General features: G+C 42.5%; 2 protein-coding genes across 2 annotated transcripts; one reads left to right on the forward strand and one right to left on the reverse strand.

Annotated features, from left to right (window-relative positions):
• Positions 1-5,212: 5,212 nt before the first annotated feature.
• fmoda (fibromodulin a) lies at positions 5,213-9,007 on the reverse strand (the record flags this gene model as incomplete). Its single annotated transcript, XM_083971472.1, has 5 exons — positions 5,213-5,364; positions 5,832-6,099; positions 7,503-7,643; positions 7,752-7,874; positions 8,654-9,007. The coding sequence occupies 5 exons, from the start codon at positions 9,005-9,007 to the stop codon at positions 5,213-5,215; spliced, it is 1,038 nt and encodes a 345-aa protein (XP_083827598.1).
• Positions 9,008-19,253: 10,246 nt separating this feature from the next.
• On the forward strand, positions 19,254-24,999 carry LOC310985528 (lumican). The gene is made up of 5 exons (XM_083971141.1): positions 19,254-19,398; positions 20,452-20,771; positions 21,599-21,932; positions 22,265-22,582; positions 24,808-24,999. Exons 2-5 carry the CDS (start codon positions 20,478-20,480, stop codon positions 24,957-24,959), a joined length of 1,098 nt encoding a protein of 365 aa, XP_083827267.1. The 5' UTR covers positions 19,254-19,398; positions 20,452-20,477; the 3' UTR covers positions 24,960-24,999.
• The last annotated feature ends 759 nt before the right edge of the window (positions 25,000-25,758 follow it).

Genomic DNA, 25,758 nt, shown 5'->3' on the forward strand with positions numbered 1-25,758 from the left:
AGCAGTATTTGTCCATATAATGGTTGTGAATGGATACCACTTTTCTTCATCCAAAAAGACACACCAAAAAACATCCAAATACCTCCATACTGCTCGTCCCTCTTGTATTGAAGCCCCGACATGAGAAATTGTTGATTAACAGAACATGCATGGGTTATTTTTCTGCTGCTTCTTCTCTGTGTAAAAACATTTTATCTGTTGTGATAAAAGGTTTTTTATTGTTGTGTTCTTGTTATCCTGCAGCACACTGATTTCCCTCATATTATTATTTTCTCCTTATTAATTTTGTAAAAGGAAAACCATTTAATGCCTTGTGCCGGAGCTAATCTACATCTGCAGATACTCCCTTGGCAGATCACATGCAAAACATAACATAACATAAAACTGAAACAAACACAAAAGAGTATGTCAGACTCGAAACACAAGCAACAAAAATGCATTATGCAGATTAGGAACAGAGTTCAAGAGTCAAAAATCTTAGAAAAACCTTTAGTTTCATTTTAAAGCTGCACTTTTCAGTGTCTCTTACTGAAGATGTATTAGTGGATTTTTGGATTCGGCTGAGCGGAAATGAACAACGTCTCCTAGTGGTGGAGGTGGGGCCAAACCAGGATCGTTGCGAGCCATTAAGCTCCAATGGGGCACGACTCAGTCTGAACTGGCTTTTCTTAAAGTTTAGCTACCACCTACAGTGGGGGCCACACTTACTTGATCAAATGTAAATTATTTTATAATGATGACATTATTTCTAGATGTTTTGTTGATATCCTGTCTCTTCCTGTTAAAATAAGTTGTAACTCTGAGTTGTAACTCAGCGGAAAATGTCTGGCTACTTATTTTTGACTACATTTTACCCTTATTTATCTATGGTGGTGTCTCATCTTTTATTATAGTATTGTCTATCACATCGTTGGCTCTTAATTCTTGTGTTGTTCTTATAAATTTTAGCATGTATTGGGTTTGTGCAATTGTCAGGTGCTGTTTATTGTCTCATGCTTTATGTTGCGATGTCATCCTACGATTAGTGCTCTTATTGTTGTCATGTGTTTGTACTGTGACCTGGTTTTGTCTTGTACTGTGTTTCTCCTTTCTCCTTTCTCCTCACCATTTAGGATCTTATATGCAATAAAGGCACAGATTTGAAAATAACCTGAAGTTCTCAAAACTCAGACGATGATATTTCTCCAGTATCTGTCAACTTTTTTTTCTGTTTCCCTCCAGCACGAACTGTAATACAGTCTGACAGGATCATGTCGGGCATGAAGGTCTTGGCTGCATCTGCTGAAACAGTTACAGTAAACAGTTTGTAATATGTATGAAATTTAGCAGACTGTATTTGGTAGTTTTCATCTTTCCTTTTTTGATGTGTGCCTTAAAATTCAGATTTGCACTGCAAAAACTCAAGAATATTTGTCTTATTTCTAGTCAAAATGTGATTTCTAGTCAAAACAAATCTCATTATACTTAAAATAAGTATAAGTAATACGTTTTTAGACACTTTTTACTTCTTTCAAGCATATTTTCACTTGAAATAAGTAGATCTGAAATCTGATAGTGGATCAAGTTTTTCTTTCTTATTACAAGCACAAAAAACTTGCTTTCACTGGCAGATTTTTCTACTTATCTCAAGTGAAAATCAGTTTGAAACAAGTGAAAATTACCTAAAAACAAGTTCATTTTTGAGTGATGATTCTTATTTTAAGCGGAAAGAGTTTAGTTTTGACTAGAAATTAGACATTTTGACAAGAAATAAGACGAATATTCTTGGAAAGATTTTGAGTTTTTGCAGTGTGAATCCAGAGTACACTCCTTGTTGTTGTTGTTGTTCTTCTTCCTCTTAACGAAAATGCCAGCATTAATGAGCTGTTGTGTGTACGACTCTGACTCCTGGCTCAGTTCATCCAGTCTTTAACTCATACTACAAAAATCCAATCTGGACGCCTTTGGTAAGACAGTTGATTATTTAAAGTCGTCCTGCTGGGTTAACAGTGATGTAATGTTGCTCACTATAAACCAACACACATGTGGCTTTGTCTGCTGGTTTTCTGCATAGACTGTAACAAATATGGACGTAGCATCAGACGGACGTCACCCATTGGTTTTGGGGAGTCGTTTTTGTGACTCAAATATGGCGGCCTGAACAGCGCCATGTTGGATTTACCGGCCGAGAACCCGCCCACTGGCCTCGAAGCAGCTGTCCACGGAGCTGCTCGGACCTGTCACTCAACGTTTCCGCGCCCTAATTGGCCAGAATTTTAACCTAATAATAGTAAAACGGTAGAGTTTAAAAAAAAATTCACCCTCCTCAGAGTGTGTGCAGGGGTGGAAACTATCGGTAGAGACCGAAAAACGTTCTGACACCAGGCTTTGATCATGTTTATTGAGGATGTAAAGTCGGCGATTTTAACATGGGGGTCTATGGGGGAATGTTTCTTTCTGGCACCAGCCCCCAGTGGCAGCCGAGGGGATTGCAGTTTTTTTAACGCGGAAGTGAGCTTCACTTCTCAGACCGACAACTGCCCCCTTGGTTTTCTGTAATTTCTTCACTTTCACAACCATAAAAAAACAAGAAGAGGAAGTGAGACTTGTTCTTTAATCATTTCGTCATGATTAAAATCAGTAGATGCACAGTTTTCGAACCTTTACACAGACTGACTGTATCTGTCACCGATGACTCTGCCTGATGCTCTTTTAGGCTCAGAGACGTTTTGGTGAGTGACGTGCAGCCGCAGCAGAGTCACTATAAACCTATAATCTACATTAGCTGTAATGACGTGACTTCGCTGGTGTGGTGGCCACAGTCATAGAGATAAACACTGTAAATATAGATGAGCTTCAGCCCTGATACAACAGCAGCAGCAGCAGCAGCTCACCACACTTCGACCAGTCAGAGTCACAGAAATGCACAAACTGTTCTTGAACCTTACTTAAACAAAGGAAGTGTGTTGTTCTGTCAGTGTGTGTGTGTGTGTGTTTGTGTTTCCTAACGACTCACACACTCATGCACACACACACAAGGGAAAACACGTCTTTGTTGCTTCTCACAGATAAATTACAGAGAACAAACAGTTTTCCAGGTGAAGGACTGAGATGTAAAACTGTTCAGTGTCTTTAATGAAAGCCTCTCTGTTAAAAAAAAACAACATCTGTTTGCTCAAGCGAAACATAAACAACATATTTGTCACACTGTGGCAATGTGGAGAAAAGACTTTTTCTTTTCCGTCTGTGTGCCAACTTTCTCCTGTGAGCTTTCCAAACCTTATTAGATAAACTACAGTAGGTTTTGAATTTTCTTTTCTCTCTCCTGCTGTGTTTGGCTCTGGTCCTCGGGGCGGAGAATATAAATACAGAAGAACCAAGAACTGAAAAGCACCACTTCACCCTGTGCATCCTCTAAATCCCTGCACCAGTTCATTAACTTGCCCTCTACTGTCCTGAGCACTGAGGAGCAGGAAGCTACACATAATAGAGCCATAGAAGTTGTTAGATCAATGTAAACATATTAAAAAGTCTGTGTTTTTGCATTTACCACCAATTACAGTGCCCTAACCTTAAAGGGATAGTTCAACATTTGAGCAAATTGGCCCATTGCCATAATCCCTACAGTCATAGCAGTAGGTTTGTTACCTTCAGTTGTCGGTGCAAGCTATTTTTGGAACGGCGGAGCAGAGCCGAGAGCTGCTCAGAGCTACGCTACGGAGGCTAATGGGATTTCTTGGTTTCCCTCATCAAACTCATCAAATACACAATCCAACAACTCCAAAACGCTCTGGTGGACAAGTTGTGACCTGCACATTGACCACACTATGAGATAATAACAGAACGTTACCAGACAGAGTTGTTTTAGAGGTAAATACAGAGACTGCTTGATGAAAAACTGCCCCCGACAGGAGCAGTTTTGCATGAATTTACCTCTAAAACAACTATGTCTGGTAACGTTCTGTTATTATCTCATAGCGTGGTGAATGTGCAGGTCACAACTTGTCCACCAGAGCGTTTTGGAGTTGTTGGATTGTGTATTTGATGAGTTTGATGAGGGAAACCAAGAAATCCCATTAGCCTCCGTAGTGTAGCTCTGAGCAGCTCACGGCTCTGCTCCGCCGTTCTAAAAATAGCTTGCACCGACAATTAAAGGTAACGAACCTACTGCTATGACTATAGAGATTATGGCAATGGGCCAATTTGCTAAAATGTTGAACTATCCCTTTAAAAGGTTGAGCCTGTAGGATTTTTCTAAAAACAAAATATAGACTTATACTTATAGCAAATAGTCAAAGGAGAACTCTGACTTTAACCCAAGAGAAAGATAATTTACTGCATTAATTAAAACACACTCTCAATAAGGCAAAGCGTGCAAAAACATCCTTTTCTTAAAAATCTCAACTTTTATTTTCTCCTCGATAGGTTTGGAAACATAAATATGATATCCACTCCATGCAATGTATACAGTACCTTTAACATCCTCTGTATGTCTGATTCACTACAGTACAGTAAGTAGAATATTTTTTCACATTTGTCTGTAAGGAAATTTGAGTTTATTGTGCCCTCGATAGAAACAAGCACTCAACAAAAGACAAAAGAAACAATTCATCCGACCGCAACGAGCCAATTTCATGCAGCAGATATTAAACTATAGTGTTACAATAACTCTGTGACAGATTATGATTTGCAAATCCCCCCCCCCCCCGTCATTGTGGGACTAAGAAAAGAAACGTCTTATTTACGTCATACATGATTCACTCTGTTTATCACACAAAACAAAACAACGAAAGACATGATGCGATACGGAGACAGGAAGAGAAAGAAACATAGAAATAAGGATGGTTATAGTTTCAAAATACCAAAGTCATTGATCCTCATATCGACGTATAAAGAGGATCAGGGTCGGATTATTCTCAACACACAAATAAGAATCATTTCGCTCACTATTCATATTGATCTTTTTATGGATTTTATTGCGATTTAACAAGACTTCAGTTTGGCAAATTTCTCCAAACATGTAAAAAAAAAACTAACTCAGACATGTGTCAGCCTTTGTTCTCACTCTGCTGTGAATGATGGAGAGTAACCGCTGCCACATCTGCTGTTGTTATTGATATTAAATCATATTATCATCACTCTACTGTGCTTTGGTTTGGTATGTTGTCAATTACTGTATGCTGTGTATATTATGTCATAGGTTTAGTGAGCACATGAGCAACTACAGAGCAGTTTAAACCTCGACGACGGAGGCCATTCGCAGGCACTGGGCCGATTCCGAGGGGATGTCCTGACGACTCAGCTCGTTCCCGTCCAGACGCAGCGTCCGCAGCTTGGAGAAATTCGTCACATCCACGAAGGGGCAGAAACTCCCCAGGGTGAACTCTGCAGCAGCGGGACAAAGTGTGGGAGGTACACTTAGCATTTTGGCTAAATACACTGCAAAAACTCAAATATCTTACAGAGAATATCTGTCTTATTTCTAGTAAAAAAAAAAGCTTGTTTTTAGACACTTTTTACTTCTTTCAAGCATATTTTCACTTGAAATAAGCAGAAAATGTTGATAATGGAGCAAGTTTTTCTTCCTTATTACTGTACAAGCACAAAAAACTGCTTTCGCTGGCAGATTTTTCTACTTATTTCAAGTGAAAATTTGTTTGAAACAAGTGAAAATGATCTAAAAACAAGTTCATTTTTAGGTGATGAGTCTTATTTTAAGTGGAAAGAGATTCGTTTTGACTAGAAATTAGACATTTTCACAAGAAATAAGACAAATATTCTTGGAAAGAGTTTTTGCAGTGTATCATGATGAATATTCATTACACAACAGTTTTTTTTTTTTTTTTTTTTACCTTTGATCTGGTTGGCCTGCAGATACAGATGCTGCAGAGTGGGGTTAACCGGAGGGATTCTCTCCAGCTTGTTGAAGCTCAGGTCCAGCTCCACCAGTCCGGTCACGTTGAAGGTGTTGGGAGGGATGCCCTTGTCGGTCAGCAGGTTGTGGCCCATCCGGACGTACTCCAGCTGGGAGAACCGGCCCATGAAGCCCTCGGGAAGAGCGTCGATGGAGTTGGAGTCCAGGTAGAGCTGGTGCAGACGTTCAGGCAGAGAGTCTGGGACCTGGGGGGGGTCGAGTCAGTCAGAATAATGAAGTGGAAAGACTAAAGATTTAAAGGGGAACAACTGTATGCAGGTCCGGTCTCTCCTCCTCTGTGTCTCTAACCCTCCTCTCCTCCATGTGCATTTGTTTTCAACGAAGCCGGTGAGAAAGAAATCAATCCATGGAGCGGTGGATAACGTTATTTATCATCTACCATGTTACCATGTGTATATTTGTGTAGTCTTATCTGTCATGAACAAGAGATTACGGGTTACGGGGCGTGTTACGTTTGTGTGGCGGTGTTGCCATGGAGACGAGAGCTGGGACACCGGGTCGGAGGCTCTGATCTTACAAGGTTGGTTTTCAGCCAAGAGACGCTAGGTGGAAGGCAGAGAGCCTCCATTCTCCCTGGAACTAGTTACAAGTCATTGATTTAACCAGAACTAGGACTAAGGTACAAATGTAGCAGAGTTAAAGGAGAATTCTGGCCATTTTTTGACCCCAAAATCGTTGTCCTGATGGTCACCCAGTGTTGGGGGGAGCAAAAAACGCAACTAAAATTGATGCAGGCAAACCGGAGTTACACCATGGCTACCCGGCGCTAGGGATAGCAACAACGCTAACCTATGGGGGCAATTCTTTCAACCAACAACAAAACACTCAGAAAACAATCAAATATGGTACATGACTGGAATCCTTAGAGACACCACTGAACTCATATAGTGTACAGTATAAACACTATAAACTTTGTGTTTTTGCATGTAGTCACTCACCTCAGATAGCCGAACTCTGAAACATCCTGGAAAGACATTACTATCCGATCGCAGAGCGCCTGCTCTCCCCACCACAGAAACAAACACTTTTTCCTTGTTGTGATGATTTCTTTACAAAAATAAATGGTTGGAGATATTTTGGACATTACCACTGCACTGCTCGACCGTCTATTTTTGTAAAGAAATCATCACAAAGTGTTTGTTTCTGTGGCGGGGAGAGCAGGCGCTCTGCGATCGAATAGTAATGTCTTTCCAGGATGTTTCAGAGTTGGGCTATCTGAGGTGAGTGGCTACATGCAAAAACACAAAGTTTATACTGTTTATACTGTACACTATATGAGTTCAGTGGTGTCTCTAAGGATTCCAGTCATGTACCATAGATATTTGATTGTTTTCTGAGTGTTTGTTGTGGTTGAAAGAATTGCCCCCATAGGTTAGCGTTGTGGCTATCCCTAGCGCCGGGTAGCCATGGTGTAACTCCGGTTTGCCTGCATCAATTTTAGTCGCGTTTTTTGGTCCCCCCAACGGTGGGTGACCATCAGGAAAACTATTTAGGGGTCAAAAATGGCCGTAATTCTCCTTTAAGCTAAAAATCCTGCATAGTTTGTCTTTAATGGCAGATAGACAGAACAAACCAACACGTCGTTTACCTTTGTCAGTTTGTTTCCACTGATGTCCAGCAGCGTGAGAGAGGTCAAAGCCTTCAGAGAAGCGCCAATGTCTGCTACGGCGTTGTCATGGAAATACAGGATGGTGAGGTTATCCATCCCCTCTAGGTCTGCAGGCGTTACCTAGGCAACAGTGGAATAATTTGTTTTTTTTTCTTAATTCGAATGTTTTTAATGAACAACCAAGATTAACAAATATCAAATGAACAAACAAACACAAGTGTTATTAACCTTCTCAATCTTGTTATTACTGATTCTCAGGTCCCGCAGGGAGCGAGGGAGGTTGGGAGGGATGCTGGTCAGGTTGTTGTGTTGGAGATATAAACGCTCCAAAGCATACAACTTCAAGAAAGCCTAAAAAAAAAAAGAAAATAGAAATCACGTGAAGAATGATCACATTTCTGACATTTGAATAAAAGGGAATTTAATGAACTACGTGAAAGTCTGAGGTCCAAATGAAATCACATTTTTCCGTCTCCTTTGCAGCCAAAAACAAAGTCAGGGGTCTTATATAAAAGTATTATTAATCGTTGATAGAGCTTGTGTGGCGGTTTACAAGTCACTCAGTGTGTTGTTTGTGGTGTTAAAGATAAGAAACCCACGAATCTGAGTGAAAGGAAAAAGTTGCAGGACGTTAATATCTTTTCTTTTTTTATGAGAGCAGCTAATGAGGTTTGTTTGGTGGCTGGAGGTGCAGAGACAGAAACAAACACATGTTCATGTTTGTAAGTTGGATAAGAAGGAGACTTCAGCTGGAAACCTAATGTTGTTGGGCCCTGTTATTAAAACTCTTTTGTTGTAAGGCAGGCAGCTGCTGCCCGTGTGTGTGACCATCGCTCTACGGGATAGCGACACCAACTCTTTTCTTTTGTGCACATATGGTGTGAAATGAAAATGAAGTGACAGAACGAAAGAGTGATTTACAGAGCAGATGTGCAGACTGCAGCAGAGTAAACACACAAAACATCAAAACCACAATATAACAATCCACATTTCATCAACTCAAACATGCAGCAATAAAAACCCCTTCCCCTGTAATTACACATGTAGCTATAAGCCACCTGCCGGCCATCTGACAGAGATCCATGTGTGTGTGTCTGAGTCATTCCAGATGTGGCTTGGCTTGGCTTTACCTTCTGGCCGATGCCTTCAGACGTCAGCTTGTTATGGTGCATCATGAGCCACACCAGGTTGGTCGCGTTGACCATGGCCGAGTCGGGCACGGCCGAGATGGCGTTGTTCTGCAGGTACAGGTATTTGATGTGCGAGGGGATGGTCGGCATCGCCTTCAGGCCGCGCCCGTCGCAGTACATGGCGGAGGGGAAGGAGGGGTGGCAGTCGCACTCATCTGGACACGGCCCCAGCGAGGCCTGCAGGGCGCCAAAGTAGTCGCTCCGCCGGCCGTGCAGCCAGTGGAAGGGGTCCTGTCTGTGGGAGAGGGAGAGGGGGAGCAGGGCAGACAGGAGGAAGACGATCACCAGCCGCATGGTCACGGTCACTCAAATCTGCAGAGAGAAGAAAGACGAGAGGAAAGAAGACAGACAGACAGACAAATATTTGGTTTATGATGGTGCTGAAATGGCTGAACCAGACTGAAACAGATCACATTTGCCCCTCAAAGCCCCTCTGTTACTGGATTTGCTTAGGTAAATTAATGAAATGTCCATTAAACCATCCAAAAAAAAAAAAAAATCAAAAGTAGAACATTTTTTTCCCCAAAGCAAACTTACAGTATTCACCATGTCAAGGTGAAATGAACAGTTTAACACTGACGTTGTTTTGGAAATGTAACTGCCTGCGGAGAGCCACATTCTTTGGGGTCTTAATCCTCAGGGGATCCAGGAAAGAGAGGAAGCATTGAAAACAGGAAAAAAAAAACTATAAAACCCCTGTCCGTCCATGAATACCAGCTTTTGTAAAAAAAAAAAAAAAAAAGCTCCAACAAAATTGTGGGAAAATCTCCAATAATAACCCTTCTCCTGTGCAGACGAGGGGTCTCTCCTCTGCTCCCCCACCGCCCCAAAAAATATGACTCCATCATCATGTGTTTATTTATCTCCTATAGGGTTTCATAGAAAGATCGCACACACATGCACGTACACACACACACACACACACCTACCTGATTAGAGACTGACCCTCCTTGTCCCCTGTCTCTCTCAGACTGTTCTCAGGAGTCGAGGGGACTCTTGCAAATGTTTTCCAAAAAAAAAAAAAAAAAAAGAAACCCACCCTTTCCTCCCCTCCCTGCTTTCCTTTCCATTCTGCCATCCCCCTCTCCACCCCTCTCTCTGTTCCTTTACTGTTGGTTCCTTCCATACCTCCCCTTCCCCTAATCCGCCCTCCTGCACCCCATTTTGTTCACTCAGCCGTTCACCCCACATGCATTGCACACCCCACTCCCCATCCAGTCTGGAAAGCCTAGTTTTGCCACAATTAAAGCAGAAGTAAGCAGAATGTTTGTGTTAATGTAAGTCTTAAATAGTTGTATCCTCCGACAGCAATCACTTCTATAGAGTGTTTTGCCCGAAACACGGGTCTGTCAGTCACTCTGCTCTGCTGTAAACTGAGGAGAAAACTTTCCTTGTACCCTACAACCTTCATCCAATGAGGAGAGAGAATGGCATGAAGGGCTGTGTGTGCAGCCAAGGGATGCACGTGAATGTGGTGACATAGGGACGAGGACCAATAGATCTATGACGAGGGCGGGGGCTGCTAACTCCATCGGCTGACAAGAAGTTAGCCAAAACGACCGGATCGCCTTACATCTGCTTTAATCAACTCTTGTTAACATTTCCATGTTTCCCACATTCTGTGTCATAAACTATAAACTGTTTTCTTGTAGGCTATGTAACAACATCTATTGCACGTCTGCCCGTCCTGGGTGATCCCTCCTCTGTTGCTCACCCTGAGGTTTCTCCGATTTTTCCCTGTTAAAAGGGTTTTCCATGGAGTTTTTCCTCAGTCGATGTGAGGGTCTAAGGGCAGAGGATGTTGTTGTGATGCCATGTGAAGCCCTTTGAGACAAACTGTTTGTAAAAACGGACTATACAAATAAAATTGCCTTGCCTTGCCTTGCCTATTATGAGTGATGTGAGATGCAGAGCGTGTTGTTGAGGTGGTGAGGATGGATTATTCCCAGTTATGTTCACTCAACTCTGCAGCTAAAAACCAACCGCTGTTCCTTCGAAGTTTGCACCTTTTTGCCCTCTGGCGATTTTGATTCACTCATTTATCTGTTTTCGCAAAAGAAAAAAGAAACGTGCACAATGCCACATGTGACCCATTTGCTGTTCTAGTACCTGAGGCACTGGTGCACCAATAACCCTCAGAGGCAGTGTCTTTTTAGAAAGAAAGAAAGAAAGAAAAATGTCTCTCTGACGTTATTTAAAACAATAGATGATAAAACCTAATGGTCTTCAGCCAAGCCTTGTGCCTTAAGAGACAGAGATTTTGTCGAGGGGGTGGCTCCCACATTCTTGACTCCACTGCAACACCCTTACATGTTGTAAAGGGTTAAATGAAAACATGTGTGACAGTCCTCTCATGTTGTCTGCCTGGTCTTAATGTGGGCCTCTTCCTGCATCTTCTTCTGTCCAACACGACTCCAGCTCCATCTGCATCTCTGTGATTCACGTTTTCTGCGCACACACACAGAACAAAAAGAGTGTGTGAAAAAGTGACATCATGACGGCGGCTGTGGCAGCGAATACAAACGCACATGTGTTTCCTCCATTGAATCACATACAGTACATTACATTCTGTGTTCAGCATTTTCTCCAGCCTCAAGTTGCAAGCTGAATATTTGTCTAGCTACACTGTAAAGTCTTTTTGCAGGCGAAAGAGGCCTTTGTTCAGCTGCAACAAGAGAGAAAAACACCTCTTCTACAACAGAAAGAAAGAATAAAATCATAATGAAACAAGTAGGCAAATGCATTGTTTTAAAAAGTGAAATCAGAAACTCACCTTGGGACATCTGGTGATATTTTGCTTCTTACCCACTTTCAGGTTGTCTTCATCCAAAATGTCAAACTTCTGTGACCGGTGATAAAGTTTGGCTGCAGGAACCAGCTAATTTCTCTGAAAAGTTTCTCCAACTCTCTTGATTTCTGAAACTTGTCCATGAGGGAGGTGATTGTGTGAGGAGCAGCCGTCCCATCTGAAAAAGTTGGATTGTAACTGTGGAGTGGATGAACTCATGGTGTTGGCGTATACACTAAGACCCTGTAAACGACCCACACAACACCGGAGGTCATGGTTTCATAGATGAAGGTACAAGAAAACATATTGTTAAACATGAACAAACACATTGCCCCATAATGTCAAAGCAAAAACAGAATATTAGTAAGTAGATAGGTAAGTAAGTAGCCTAAGTAAGTAAGTAAGTGAGTTAGTGAGTGAGTGAGTAGGTAGGTAAGTAAGGAAGCAGGTAAGTAGGCTAAGTAGGTAGGTAGGTAAGTAAGTTAGTAAGTAGGTAGCTAGGTAGGTAAAAACAAAGTAAGTAGGTAGGTAAGTAAGTAAGTAAGTAAGGAAGCAGGTAGGTAGGTAGGTAAGCAATTAGGGAGGTAGGTAAGTAAGTAGGTAAGTAGGTAGGTAAAAAGTAAGTAGGTAAGTAACTAGGTAGCTAGGTAAGTAAGGAAGCAGGTAGGTACGTGAGTGGGTAGGTAGGTAAGGAAGGAAGGAAGGAAGGAAGGAAGGAAGGAAGGAAGGAAGGAAGGAAGGAAGGAAGGAAGGAAGGAAGGAAGGAAGGAAGCAGGTAAGTTAGTAGGTAAGTAAGTGGGTGGGTAGGTAGGTAGTTAAGTAAGTACGCAAGCAAGTAGGTAGGTAGGTAGGTAAGTAAGTGAGTGAGTGAGTAGGTAGGTAGGTAGGTAAAAAGTAAGTAGGTATGTAAGTGGATAGGTAGGTAAGGAAGGAAGGAAGGAAGGAAGGAAGCAGGTAAGTAGGTAGGTAGGTACTGTAAGTAAGTAAGGAAGCAGGTAAGTAGGTAGGTAGGTAAGTAACTAAGGAAGGAAGTAGGTAGGTAAGTAAGTTAGTAGGTAGGTAAGTAGGTAGGTAAGGAAGTAGGTAAAAAAGTAAGTAGTAAGTCGGTAGTAAGTAAGTTAGTAGATAGGTAAGTAAGTGGGTAGGTAGGTAGGTAAGTAAGTACGCAAGCAAGTAGGTAGGTAGGTAAGTAAGTGGGTAGGTAGGTAGGTAGTTAAGTAAGTACGCAAGTAAGTAGGTAGGTAGGTAGGTAGGTAGGTAAGTAAGGAAGCAGGTAAGTTGGTAGGTAGGTAAGTGAGTAAGTATGTAGGTAAGTAAAGAAGCAGGTAGGTATGTGAGTGGGTAGGTAGGTAGGTAGTTAAGTAAGTAAGTATGCAAGCAAATAGGTAGGTAAGTAAGTAGGTACAGTAGGTAGGTAAGTAAGCAAGTAAGTAAGTAGTCAGGTAAGTAGGTAGGTAGGTAGTTAAGTAAGTATGCAAGCAAATACTAGGTAGGTAAGTAAGTAGGTACAGTAGGTAGGTAAGTAAGCAAGTAAGTAGGTAGGTAGGAGCTATGAGCCTGATAAGCTTGCAGTGCATTCAGAAAGTATTCAGACCCCTTCACTTTCACTTCACTTCACATAACAGAATATTACAATATTTTGCAAAGTTATTAAAAAGGAAAAAAACCGGAGCTGAATGCACTGTATGTATGTGTGACTGACTGATCCGTCAGAACAGAAGCTCATGGATAATGGATTGAGCACAGCTGTATTTCTCCGTGAACAGGTTTACGGTGGCCTCTGACCCCTGACTAGTCCCTGACAACCAACAACCTTATGAACCTCAAGAAGTTAACTCCTCTTGCAACACGACATCAAAGGTCTGTTTAAGTAAGATGGTTAAAGTAGATAAACTCTGCTGCGATGTGTGTGTGTGTGTGTGTGTGTGTGTGTGTTTATACTCATGCACATGTGTCTTCAAACCTAAATAACAAAGAAATGTGAGAGAGTGATAAACACAAGGTGCAGGAGTTATGATTTAGAGATTAGCGATTCTCTTCCTGACCAAAGGACTTCAAAGTCAGAGGTTCAGGTGCACTCTGGGTAGCCCCGAACAAACCCAACCCCCCCGACACACACACACACCAGTGTCCTTCCCCCCAGTCTACTGTCTGGGTCATGAGCAGTCAGAGATCAGAGGATCTGACAAGCAATGCCTCGCTCGCCACTCCTCACAGGAATGTCAGAGGAATTTTCACTCTGGGGTCACTCTGTTGTTACCCACCTGCACAGAAACACCAAAGTTTCCACTAAAATAACACAATGAATGTGCAAAGCGTCTTCTTCAAGTACTTTTTTTATTTTTACTCCAAGTCAATAAACGTTGGCACATCTTATTTAGAAGCCATTGCATTGTTCTGAAGTGAACTAAACGGTCTAATTATGCGCAGTATATATATGGCAGTCAGATGTGCAGTCATCTGGCTGCCATAAGGATTCATATGGTCCCAATGGATTCAAAGAGATGAAGCTGAAACAACGACTTCTTTGTTCAGTTTGTCGTCAATAGTAAATAAAAAATGTTGTTTAAGTAAATTCTAAACTATAGTGGGAACCATATTTGTCTAAACAAAGTGATTTATACAATTCACACACACACATGCCATGCACACGTAATGCAAATACCATTTCAATAGCACTGGGTCCTCTTGGAGTGCACTGCAAAAACTCAAAGTCTTATTTCTCGTCAAAATGTCTCATTTCTAGTCAAAACAAATCTAATTCTACTTAAAATAAGACTCATCACATTAAAAAGTAGCTTGTTTTTAGACACTTTTTACTTCTTTCAAGCATATTTTCACTTGAAATAAGTAGAAAAATCTGATAGTGGATCAAGTTTTTCTTTCCTATTACAAGCACAAAAAACTTGCTTTCACTGTCAGATTTTTCTACTTATTTCAATTGAAAATTTGTTTGAAACAAGTGAAAATTATCTAAAAACAAGTTCATTTTGTGATGAGTCTTATTTTAAGTGGAAAGAGATTAGTTTTGACAAGAAATGAGGCATCTTGACAAGAAATAAGACAAATATTCTTGGAAAGATTTTGAGTTTTTGCAGTGTATCCATACCACAAAACCTCAATTGCACAAAATTATATTACGTAACTAACAACACAACTTATACAAACTAGAAAATGCACACAGGTCTGGTCTTATCATCCTGGCTGGAACAATGTGGCTCCTCAAGGTAACTTGAACCTCTGCACCCCAGGGCACGAGGGCAGCACAAACCATGCAATAGAAAGCAGATGTCCATGTACACAGACACAGACACACGGACACACAGATGTTCACCATTACACCACAACAGGCTTTCTCTCTCTCTCTCTCTCTTTTTCCCACACTGATAAAAGTGCCAACTCTTTATGTTTGTGTGTTGTTTGTTTGTGTTAAATATTCCCTGCTACACTATAAATTGGAGATGAGATCAATAACTGCAGGGTATCCCAGTGACCCACTGTAGCTATAACAAGACGCACACAACTATTACCAACAACAACTGCAGTTCGACTCCACACTGCGGAGATCGGTTGCATAACAGTGGTAACAGCGATAGTGAAACTCACAGGCAGGATGAAGATGAAACTTGACAGCATGGACACACACACACACTCACAGCTCAGAGCAGAAGTTCAGTCACAACAAGTGGATTAAAGTGTTAAAATGAACAGTTTACAAAACAAAATATGTAACGTAACTTATTTGTCTTACATTATTACTCCCACTTCCCCAGTAGATCTATGATTTACTGCTATTATGCACGTGAGTTCAGTTTTATTTTCAGCCTGTGAGAAGTTTTTACCAGCTGTTGATTCCTGAAGAAACAGCGCCCTCTAGTGTCAGAGGGAGGAAGTGCAGGTGTAGGAATTGATGTAGGAAGCGGATGGTGGATGAAATAATGTCTGGAGGAAGGTTCAGAAGGAAACAGACTCAAGACTTCAGGGAATTTGTTTTCATTTCCATAAATAAGGAAATTAAATTAAGGTCATCTACTTTTGTATCACTGGTTTTGGAGAATGTGGAGTTTTTGGGCTTCCTGTGTTTTGTTGACAAGTAAAAGTGTGCGAGAAGGAAATTTGACAAATAAAGAGTTTATATATACATTGAAGAGAAGTGAATGGACCTTGAGGTCTAAGACTAATGGTGCGTTTTGGTTTCACTGTTGGTTCTGGCAAATACAAGCCCTGACATATGAATCCAAGATGACTGAACAATAGTGAGCACTGTGATTATAGTGTTTATTTTTATTTCTCTCATAATTATTTCACGTTAAAGTCAGTAATGTACATAACACTATTCAATTCATATCCCTGGACATTTTCCTAACAGCGGCTAATGGCTGTTTGCATGTTTTTCTTGTGAATTTATGTAGCTTTTTTAAAAACTTTATAAATTGTTTTGCATTGAAATCTAACAGTCTAACAGTGTGAAGTTGTTATATCATCGTTTCGTTATCAATCGTCCATTTTTCAGACTTACGTGTTTGTTTTCAATTAGAAAGTGCTCAACTCAGAGGTGACGTCATTCAGACTTCCAACTTTCTTCCATCGTTTAATTTCAAAGGCCAAAACAGCAAAATTAGGGCAATAGTTGCACAACTTTTTAAACAGAGTACTTGAAAACCAGCCTGTGATAAAGTTTGATGAGCAGCTTCTATTAAAATATCCTCAACACAGCGCCAACTTTTTACAACGTGCGTGTGATGCAGAGCGTGACAGAGAAACAAAAAATTGTATCAGATACATAATCCATCACAACAGTGGAGTAGACTACAGCCATGGAAGTATTATATCATCCATGACTACATCTGACAAGAAGCTGCTTGACGAGCTGCTAAAGCCCCAAACAGGAAACCACCTGAGGGCAACTTCTGCTGTCGGGTGTTGGTTTCCTGTTTGGCTGTGAACATCGTGCACTATGATGCAAGACACCAGTGCCACATTTGTCGTGACAGGGCGGCCAGGTGGTGAGGTGAGCCAGGAAATATTTGTCACATTACATCAACATTAAAGTTCATAACAGGTAGCAATGACCTGATGTAGCCTGTAAGTGAGATGCATGTCTATGAGTAGAGTGTAATGTTCTTCAGTGACACATTACACTCTACACTGAGACATGCATTGGATTCTGGATAAAGTTCATTGTCCTCTTAGAGCATGGTGTGTACTGACTGAGTACTGTAGCATCATGAAGAGCTGTCAAACTACTGCTGACATATCACCTCTTGATCGCTTTTCCGACAAATCCACCACTCACTCAACCAGTTCGCAAATGAGAAACGACACTGTTCAAGTCAAGAAATCGAAGTGAGGAGAAGAAAGGAGGAAAAGCATGAATGGGGAAAAAGGTGGCGCATGCTGAGAAAAGATGCTACAGTTACATGTAGGCCTTACGTGCAAAACTGTAGAGATGACAGGAGTTTGTTGGTGACCTCATTTTCTGTTTCTAGTTCCAGCATGAGGTTGGTGTTTTAGGTTTTTTTTGTTTTTCTTTTTTAAAAAGTGAAAGACATAGTGGTGGTGGTTGCGTGGGTTCATTCATGTTGTCCAGATGATGTGTCATAATGACCAAGTGATCCCTCGGCTTTTCATTAAGTGCCAAAAGTAGGTCAAAAATATGAATCATCCACTTAAATAGGACGGGCACTAATATATTATCCAGACATGGTGAATAAGGCTACCAGATAATGTGTGAATCCTGCTGACTGTGACTTGTCTGGTCTCACAGCAGCACCACAGTGACGTTTGTGGTTGTGTGAATTATCTCAAATGAACCGCCGAATGTATTGGCATTAACTGCGCAGAGTAATTTTTTATTTTTCACAGGATGTAGGCTATTGTAATCACTTCATCTAACACGACACAAGAGCTGTGAACCGTTGCAAATCTTAAACTTTTCATAAACAACTTTTTTGTGTGTGAAACTGGAGCAGCAAGCACGCTGTGACAAAACAAGACTGCACAGATTATCATTTCGGTAACACTTTATTTGAGGCCTATCTCTATAACGCATTATAACCAAACTTATAATGAGGTATAATGCAGCTATAACACTGTATAACTATAGTTATAAACACTCATAAATGATCATAATGCTTTATAACAATAATCATAACACACTATAAAGCATTTTATCATGACTTATAAGGTCAGGTATTATAATACGTTATAATTGTTAGTAACTCGCTGACAATGCCCACATCGATAATGCATTATAAATATAGTTATGTGTTATAATTGGCTTATAAACGTGTATAACTATCATTATAAACACTCATTAATTATCATAAGGCTAATAAGCATAAGACATCATAGAGCATTTTATAGTGGCTTATAAGGTCTTAGTATTATAATAGAGTTATAATGCTCTATGATGTTTTATGCTTATTGTTATAAAGTCTTATGTGATTTATGATTTATTTATAATGATAGTTATACACATTTATAAGCCATTTATAACTATATTTATAATACATTATCCATGTGGGCTTTGTCAGCGAGTAACAATTATAACTTATTATAATACCTGACCTTATAAGTCATGATAAAATGATTTATAGTGTGTTATGATTATTGTTATAAAGCATTATGATCATGTATGAGTGTTTATAACTATAGTTATACAGTGCTATAACTGCATTATACCTCATTATAAGTATCGCTATAATGTGTTATAGAGATAGGCGTCAAGTAAAGTGTTACCCTGATGCCAGTCCAGATTTCATCACATACAGAGTCACAGTTTTAAAAATATCTGTGCAACTACATCTCCAGATTGTGGGACATTTTGCAGCGTGCCACATATTCAGTAATTTTAGTGTTGCCCTCAAGTTTCCCCAAAGTATTCATTTACTATAATTAACACTTCAGGGCTGCAGAGGCCTATTTATGGTTCAAGCACATTTTGTTTTTCATGGTTTATGGTTAAATTAAAAAGAAAAGAAAAAGAGGAAGATCCATTTCTATCCTGGGTGTCATTCTTTGTGTTTTGTCCTAGAGGGCGCTGTTTTTATTCCCTGCTGAGAAAACACCGTCCACTCTTTTTTTTTTTTTACCTCCAACTCTCCACCTGGCCTCTTTTTCTCAGAGCGCTGCCCTCAATCTGGGGGGAGAGGAATCTGGAATCGTTTTCCTCTGGTCTGCTCGGATGCTTGCAAGAAGTTCCTTTCCTTCAATAACACACACACACACACACTAACACACACTAACACACACGCACACACTGAATGGTCTCTTTGGCTCCCCAGGTACTTTGTGGTTTGAGCGTCTCCAGGCAGGACAAGTACTGTTGTTGACCCAATTACATGCACACAGACACAGAGACACAAAAACACACACACACACACACACAAGATAATATACTTGAATGCTGATCAAATTCTTCTCGCATTAGCTGAAAAAAGTCCAAACTGATTTGTTTCCCTCATGTGATCTCTCCCTCTTTCCCTCCTCTCCTTCTCCTTCTTCTTCCTCCCCCTCTTCTCCTCAGCACAGCAGTCCTTTTAGTTAGTGGAGCTTTGTGTATTTGTCTTGTGCATCTCCATGGTACAAGCAGCAAACATGTTTCCACCAAATGTTACTGAGGGCTGAGAGAGAAGGAGGGGGAGAGGAAGAGGGGGGAAAGGGAAGAAGTGAGTGAGGGACGGGTACGGAGGAGGTGTGGGGTCTGGGATGTGGGCAGCGTTTGAAGAAGGGGAATGTATGAGACAGTGGGTAAACATTGGTGCAGGCTTGAAAACACACACACACACACACATACACTGACACACACACACTCTGCTTCATTCAGTTTTCCCAGAGGGTTTCATTGGAAATTTAAGACAACCTGTGTCTCTGCTCTGCAGCTCGTGATCAACAGGTAAGCGTGTCTGTTTGTTTCTCGTCTGATTCCATTTCCTCTCTCTCTCTTTTTGCGAGGCGAAGGCAGGCAGGCAAAACTGGAAATGTTCAAAGCTGCTGCATTGTGCGCTGATTACAGTTGGCTTGAGTCATGATTGCATAACACGGCTAATCTGCTGGCAATCTGCAGAGCATGTGCTGAAGCCTACTGTACTGTAAGGCTGGACATGGGAGGGAGGAAGGAAGGCAGAACGCAGCAGCACAAAGATGCTGATAAAGTTAAAACTTCCTGATGATTCAAACCTCTCTTAACTACTCAGAGTGTGTGTGTGTGTGTGTGTGTGTATGTGTGTGTGTGTGCGTGCGTGCGTGCGTGTGTGTGCGTGCGTGTGCTTTTGTGCATAGCTACTATGGAGGTATTACCGTAACATCTACTCAGAGGTTTCATTGCAAAAGAAAAGTGTGTGCAAAAGCAAACCATCTCAACTTGTGCACTAATTGCATGTAACACTGATCGTGTCAAAACAGTCACCTTATTTGACCTCACACTGAAACTGTGAACTTCTTGGTTTTAAATGCCTCATTTATTTGTGTACACTCAATAATTCTGCAAAGTCAGAGAGTTGCATTGGTTTTTACAGGAGTTCAGCTTTTTTACTGTTGCATGTCTGTGCAGATGGGGGACTGTAAACACTGTAAACTACGACCACAACCAAAAATACTAAACACAAAGTAAAAGTTAAAGTCACAACTTCTATAAAATAAAATATGCATGTTTGTGCAAAACCTTTCGGCAATGCATCAACTAGTTGTTGAGATATTTCAGTGGTGAACTGTTCGACCTTCAGATGGAAACTTAAAGGGTCAGTCCTCGTGCTGTGGAGGTCCTCACATGGATCCTACACTTCCCATAATGCAGCTTGTGCCTCTGGGCTTTCTGCTAAAAAACATGTTGTTCCTTTTGCCTAAGCCGAGACACCCAGGCGTGATACCATTAAAGACTTGATTTAGCTCCTGCACGTGTGAAACCTGCTCCTAATCATCACCTTTATCCTGGTGTTTTCATTTTCAGGGTCGTATATCTCGCCAGCTGTTTCCATGGTGCTCCTGGTGCTGCTGCTGTGTGCGCTTCACTGCGCCTCGGCCACATACGTAGTCGATATGGACTACGGAGGCGTTCCTCTGTGGATTAACCGCATGCTGGGGGAGCCCAGCGTGCTGAGCCTGCAGGGCCGCATGGACCCGGCCTGGTTCCGCGCCAACAACCCTCAGCCGTGCCCCGAACAATGTGACTGCCCCATCCAGTGGCCCACGGCGCTTTACTGCGACCACAGAGGTTTGGCAGACGCCCCCGACAGCCTGCCGGACAGAACCCAATACCTGTTTCTGCAGGTGAGAAAAACACACCGACACAGGCGCTGAGTGTGTTTTATATTAAAGGGATAGATAGTTCACCCAAAATTCAAATTTCACTCATTATCTACTCACCCTCATGTTGACTAAGAGCTGTGAGAATCTTCAGAGTCCTCCGTGCCTTCTTTGAGTTACGGGGGGGTCCGCGCAGCAGTATTTGTCCATATAATGGTTGTGAATGGATACCACTTTTCTTCGTCCAAAAAGACACACCAAAAAACATCCAAATACCTCCATAGTGCTCGTCTGTAATGCCCCTCTTGTATTGAAGCCCTGACATGAGAAATTGTTCGGAAAAAAATTAAATAAGTCTATATTTTAAGCTTGTTTGTAGCGGAAGCTCCCAGTGTCTCAGTTCACTGCTCTTCCTGTGTCGCGAGATTTGCACTGACCGGCGGAACAATTTCTCATGTTGGGGCTTCAATACAAGAGGGACATTACAGACGAGCACTATGGAGGTATTTGGATGTTTTTTGGTGTGTCTTTTTGGACGAAGAAAAGTGAGCTCCGTTCACAACCACCATTATATGGACAAATACTGCTGCGTGGACCCCCCCATAACTCAGAGAAGGCACGGAGGACTCTTAGTCGACATGAGGGTGAGTAGATAATGAGTGAAATTTGAATTTTGGGTGAACTATCCCTTTAACAGTGGTCTGCTACCAACACACAGTGGTTTTTCATTTCCTGTTGGCAGCAGCGGTCTGTGTCCACTGCCCTGCGGCGCTGCACGTGTTTTATTGTAAGAGGAAAGTCCGCAAAGACCAAATACCTGAGGCGATGTTTCTACTGGTTTTTACTCTCAGGGCAACAACATCTCGTCCCTGTCCTCCTCTGTGCTGGCCAACGTTACGGGGCTGCGCTGGCTCATCCTGGACCACAACGATCTGCAGAGCGACAGGCTGGACCAGGCCGCCCTGCTGCTGCTGCAGAACCAAACCCAGCTGTACTACCTGTTCGCCAACAACAACCGCCTCAGCTCGGTGCCCAGTTTCCTGCCGGCAGGACTCAAGCAGCTGCGACTGGCCCACAACCAGATCAGCAGCATCAGCCCCGCGGCTTTCCAGAATCTGCACAATCTGACGCTGCTGCTGCTGCAGGGAAACAAACTGCAAGCCATCACAGAGGGAGACCTCAAAGGTAGCGCAATGTGTCATTTCCTTCCTCCACACATGCATCATAAACGTACGTTTTTGTACGTAAGTGGGATGGGAAGTGAGCAGCTTCCTCCTGCGGTGCACGTTTACATTAGGTGAAACACACAGTAGCACTTTTTACATGCTGTCTATATGTAGTGCCTGTTTTACATAGTTAATTAGGATGAGTGTCTAGAGTCTTCCAGTAATGCATTATATTAGTCATTTGTCTCTCACCCCACTGTTTGAGAATCACATTATACTTGCGTCACTATTAGCATTAAAATGTTGACACTCGTGCAATTGTGTTTTTCATCCTCTCCCGTCCTCTTGCAGGTCTGCTCAGTCTAAATCTGTTGGACCTCGGTGGGAATCGGTTCTCGTCCGTCCCCAGGCATCTCCCTCCCTCTGTCCAGCAGCTCTATTTCTCCAATAACTCCCTCTCTGGGCTGGAGAAAGACAGTTTTGTGGCGTTCTTCAACCTTAAACACCTCCGTTTGAGCCGCTGTGGTTTGCAGAGCGGCGGCGTCCACCCACAGGTTTTCAACTTCTCCAGCTTGGTGGAACTGGATCTTTCTTACAACAAACTAACGAGCATTCCCACAGTCCCCACCACGCTGAAGTACCTCTATCTGGAGGCCAATGAAATACAGGGTGAGACCGACGCATACATAACACAACGCATGCACACACAGTCACCTTTCACACCGAGAACCGAGGTGTTATTGACGTCATGTGAGGGAAATTTCCCACTCGTTCGCTCTCTTGCACTTTGAGACACTTTTCAGACGCAGCGTTAGTGGGTTACTGTACACGGTGACCACCTGAGGAGGTGGCACTGTGAGGAAATGTGGAAACTGTGACAAGAAACTGTAAAAAAAAAAAACACCACAAGAGTCCCACTCCCCCTTGAACGCAGCTTGGCCTCCACCGCGCTGCACACGGCCACAGGAGGGGCTGCAGGCGAGGCGAAGCGAGTCAAGAGATGGAAGAAGAGCGAGAACGAAGGAGGGGAGGGACTCGGGAGGGGAGACATGGAAAGAAAGAAGTGAAAACGGGAGGGTGGGGAGGAGAGAGAAGAGAGGAGGGAATATTGGGTGGCTGGATGAAGGGGAAAGTGAGCTAGTAAAGAAGTAAGGAGAGTGGTATGAAAACATCTGTGATGGATTCAGCGGTGAGAGTGCCAGATGAGCCAGAAGCACATGCTGTTCCCCTCTACAGCCGCTCCTCTCCTCTCCTCTCTGTCTGCTCTCCATCACTCTGGCCTTTTCTTTTCTTTTTTTTTCTCTTTTTCTTTTTTTGATAGATAGGATTTATATCATGAAGGCAGCAGTGCTCTCACATTTCAACTGGCTCACACGACCGCGTCCAGCAGCAGCAGAGCCGCGACCCGGAGAGCAGATCGAGGTTGGCAAAAAAGTGAAAAACCAGTTCTTGTTTGTCGGCGCGTGATGATGCAGCAGAGAGACAGACAGACAGACAGACGGCAAAACACTTCCACAATAACACACACCTCACCGTCTAGCTAGCAGCATTACAGCTACCGCAGTTTCTGTCTGCCAAAGTCTCTACGCACAGACACACACACACACACACACAGTGAGCTGAGTGACTCCACTACTGAAAACAAAGTGAGAAAGCAGAGGAGGCTGCTGTGGTTTTTTTCTTCTGCCTCCATTTTCACCACAGCACCTGCAAGACATCTAGATGGTGAACGACGATGACACAGCCTTTATCAGAAGCAGAGGCAGAGATAAGTAAGATAAGTAATTGAGGGGCTTTATCTTTAAAGCAGAAGTGAGTGATCCGGTCGTTTTCGCTAATGCTGCGTTCCAGGCAGGCTTTTGAAATCGTAAATTACAGCTTCAAGTCACAACTTACTAGCCTCGTAAACCCGCCTCTCCCGGAACTGCATTTCATTTCATTCCGAGGGAGAGTCTGGCCTCATCCCCATTCTAACCGTTTGGACTGAAACCCTCAGAAGGCCGAGCCAATCAGCGTCGCCCGCTTTGATTGACACAGCACGTTGGCCAATCAGGGACCGACTGGTGTAACGCCCCGTCACTACACCAACTTGCTGATTGGCCGAATGGGGTTGTCTGTCAACACTACTACCAAAGATATTAAACCGTCTTTGCTACTACTCCCGCCCAGCTGCCGCCCACCCCAGACGGTTAGAGCGGGGATGAGGCCAGACTCTCCCTCAGAATGAAATGAAATGCAGTTCCGGGAGAGGCGGGTTTACGAGGCTAACAACTTACGACTTTGTAGCGTTCCAGGCAACCCACTCGTGTTTTTCCGACCTGTTTTACCGGTGAAAGTCACTATAACGGCCACTCGTAACTTCCGACCGGTGAACTCGTACCAGATCGAACTGGTACCACTTCACGGTCGGAAAAATACGAGTTTCCTTGAACGCACCATAACAGTCCTCGTCGCTACGTCGCCACATTCACGGCGTTCCTTGGCTGCACACACAGCCCTGCATGCCGTTCTCTCTCCTCATTGGATAAAAACTGTAGGATACGATAAATGTTTTCTCTTCGGCTCAGAGCAGAGCAGAGGGACTGACAGACCCGTGTTTCAGTCCAAACACTCTATGTAAGTGATTGCTGTCGGAAGATATAACTATTTAAGACTTATATTAACACAAATATATCACTCACTTCTGCTTTAAGAGCTTAGACACGGTGAAACATGTGCTCCATGATGTGAAATCAAAGCTGTCTGGAATGCGTAAGTGTCTGTGATGTTTTCGACAAGACAGAGGGAGATGGCTGTCACCTCGGTGAATAATGTTTCTCTAATAATAAATGTAGTCCCTGTGTGTTTTTTTATTTATTTAAAGAGCCTGTCTGGTTTCTGTCTCCTTGCCACAGAGTTCAACGTGACCAGCTTCTGCAGACAAGTGGGACCTCTGTCCTACTCCAGGATGAAGTTCCTACGACTGGACGGAAACAAGATCTCCTACCAGCAGCTGCCACCCGACTGGGTCTACTGCCTCCGAGTGCTTGAACGCATCCTCGTCTGACTTCACTTGAAAAAAGTCTGATTACTGTATGAAACTGGCCAAAAAAAACCAAAACAACAAAAAAAGATGAGTCAGCTTAAAGGGATAGTTCAACATTTTTGGCAAATTGGCCCATTGCCATAATCCCTATAGTCATAGCAGTAGGTTCGTTACCTTTAATTGTTGGTGCAAGCTGTTTTTAGAGCGGGAAATGCATGCAAAACCACTGATGCGCGTTTCCGTTGGGGGCAGTTTTTCGGCAAGCAGTCTCTGCATTTACCTCTAAAACAACTCTGTCTGGTAACGTTGTGTTATTATCTCATAGCGTGGTGAATGTGCAGGTCACAACTTGTCCACCAAAGCGTTTTGGAGTTGTTGGATTGTGTATTTGATGAGTTTGATGAGGGAAACCAAGAAATCCCATTAGCCTCCGTAGTGTAGCTCTGAGCAGCTTGCGGCTCTGCTCCGCCGTTCTAAAAAATAGCTTGCACCGACAATTAAAGGAAACAAACCTGCTAAAACTATAAGGATTATAGCAATGGGCCAATTTGCCAAAATGTTGAACTATCCCTTTAAGATTTTTGCTTTATTAGTCAACTCGTCATTCAAGTCGGCCGTAAATCTATAAACTGACGAAGACTTAAAGTCGTTTTGTCTTCAGTAAGCAGATACGCAGCCAGGAGCTGAAGGGAAAAACTCACCTTCAGAAGATGCCAAAAAATAGAAAAAAAAAAAAAAAGTTTCTGATCAAAACATTTCTCATACCACCAGTATATTCCCATGAGTTTCACTCACTAGTTCTCTCACTCCAGCTTTTCCA

The sequence above is a fragment of the Trachurus trachurus genome (genome assembly GCF_905171665.1).
Source record: "Trachurus trachurus genome assembly, chromosome: 5".
NCBI classification, from domain to species: domain Eukaryota; kingdom Metazoa; phylum Chordata; class Actinopteri; order Carangiformes; family Carangidae; genus Trachurus; species Trachurus trachurus.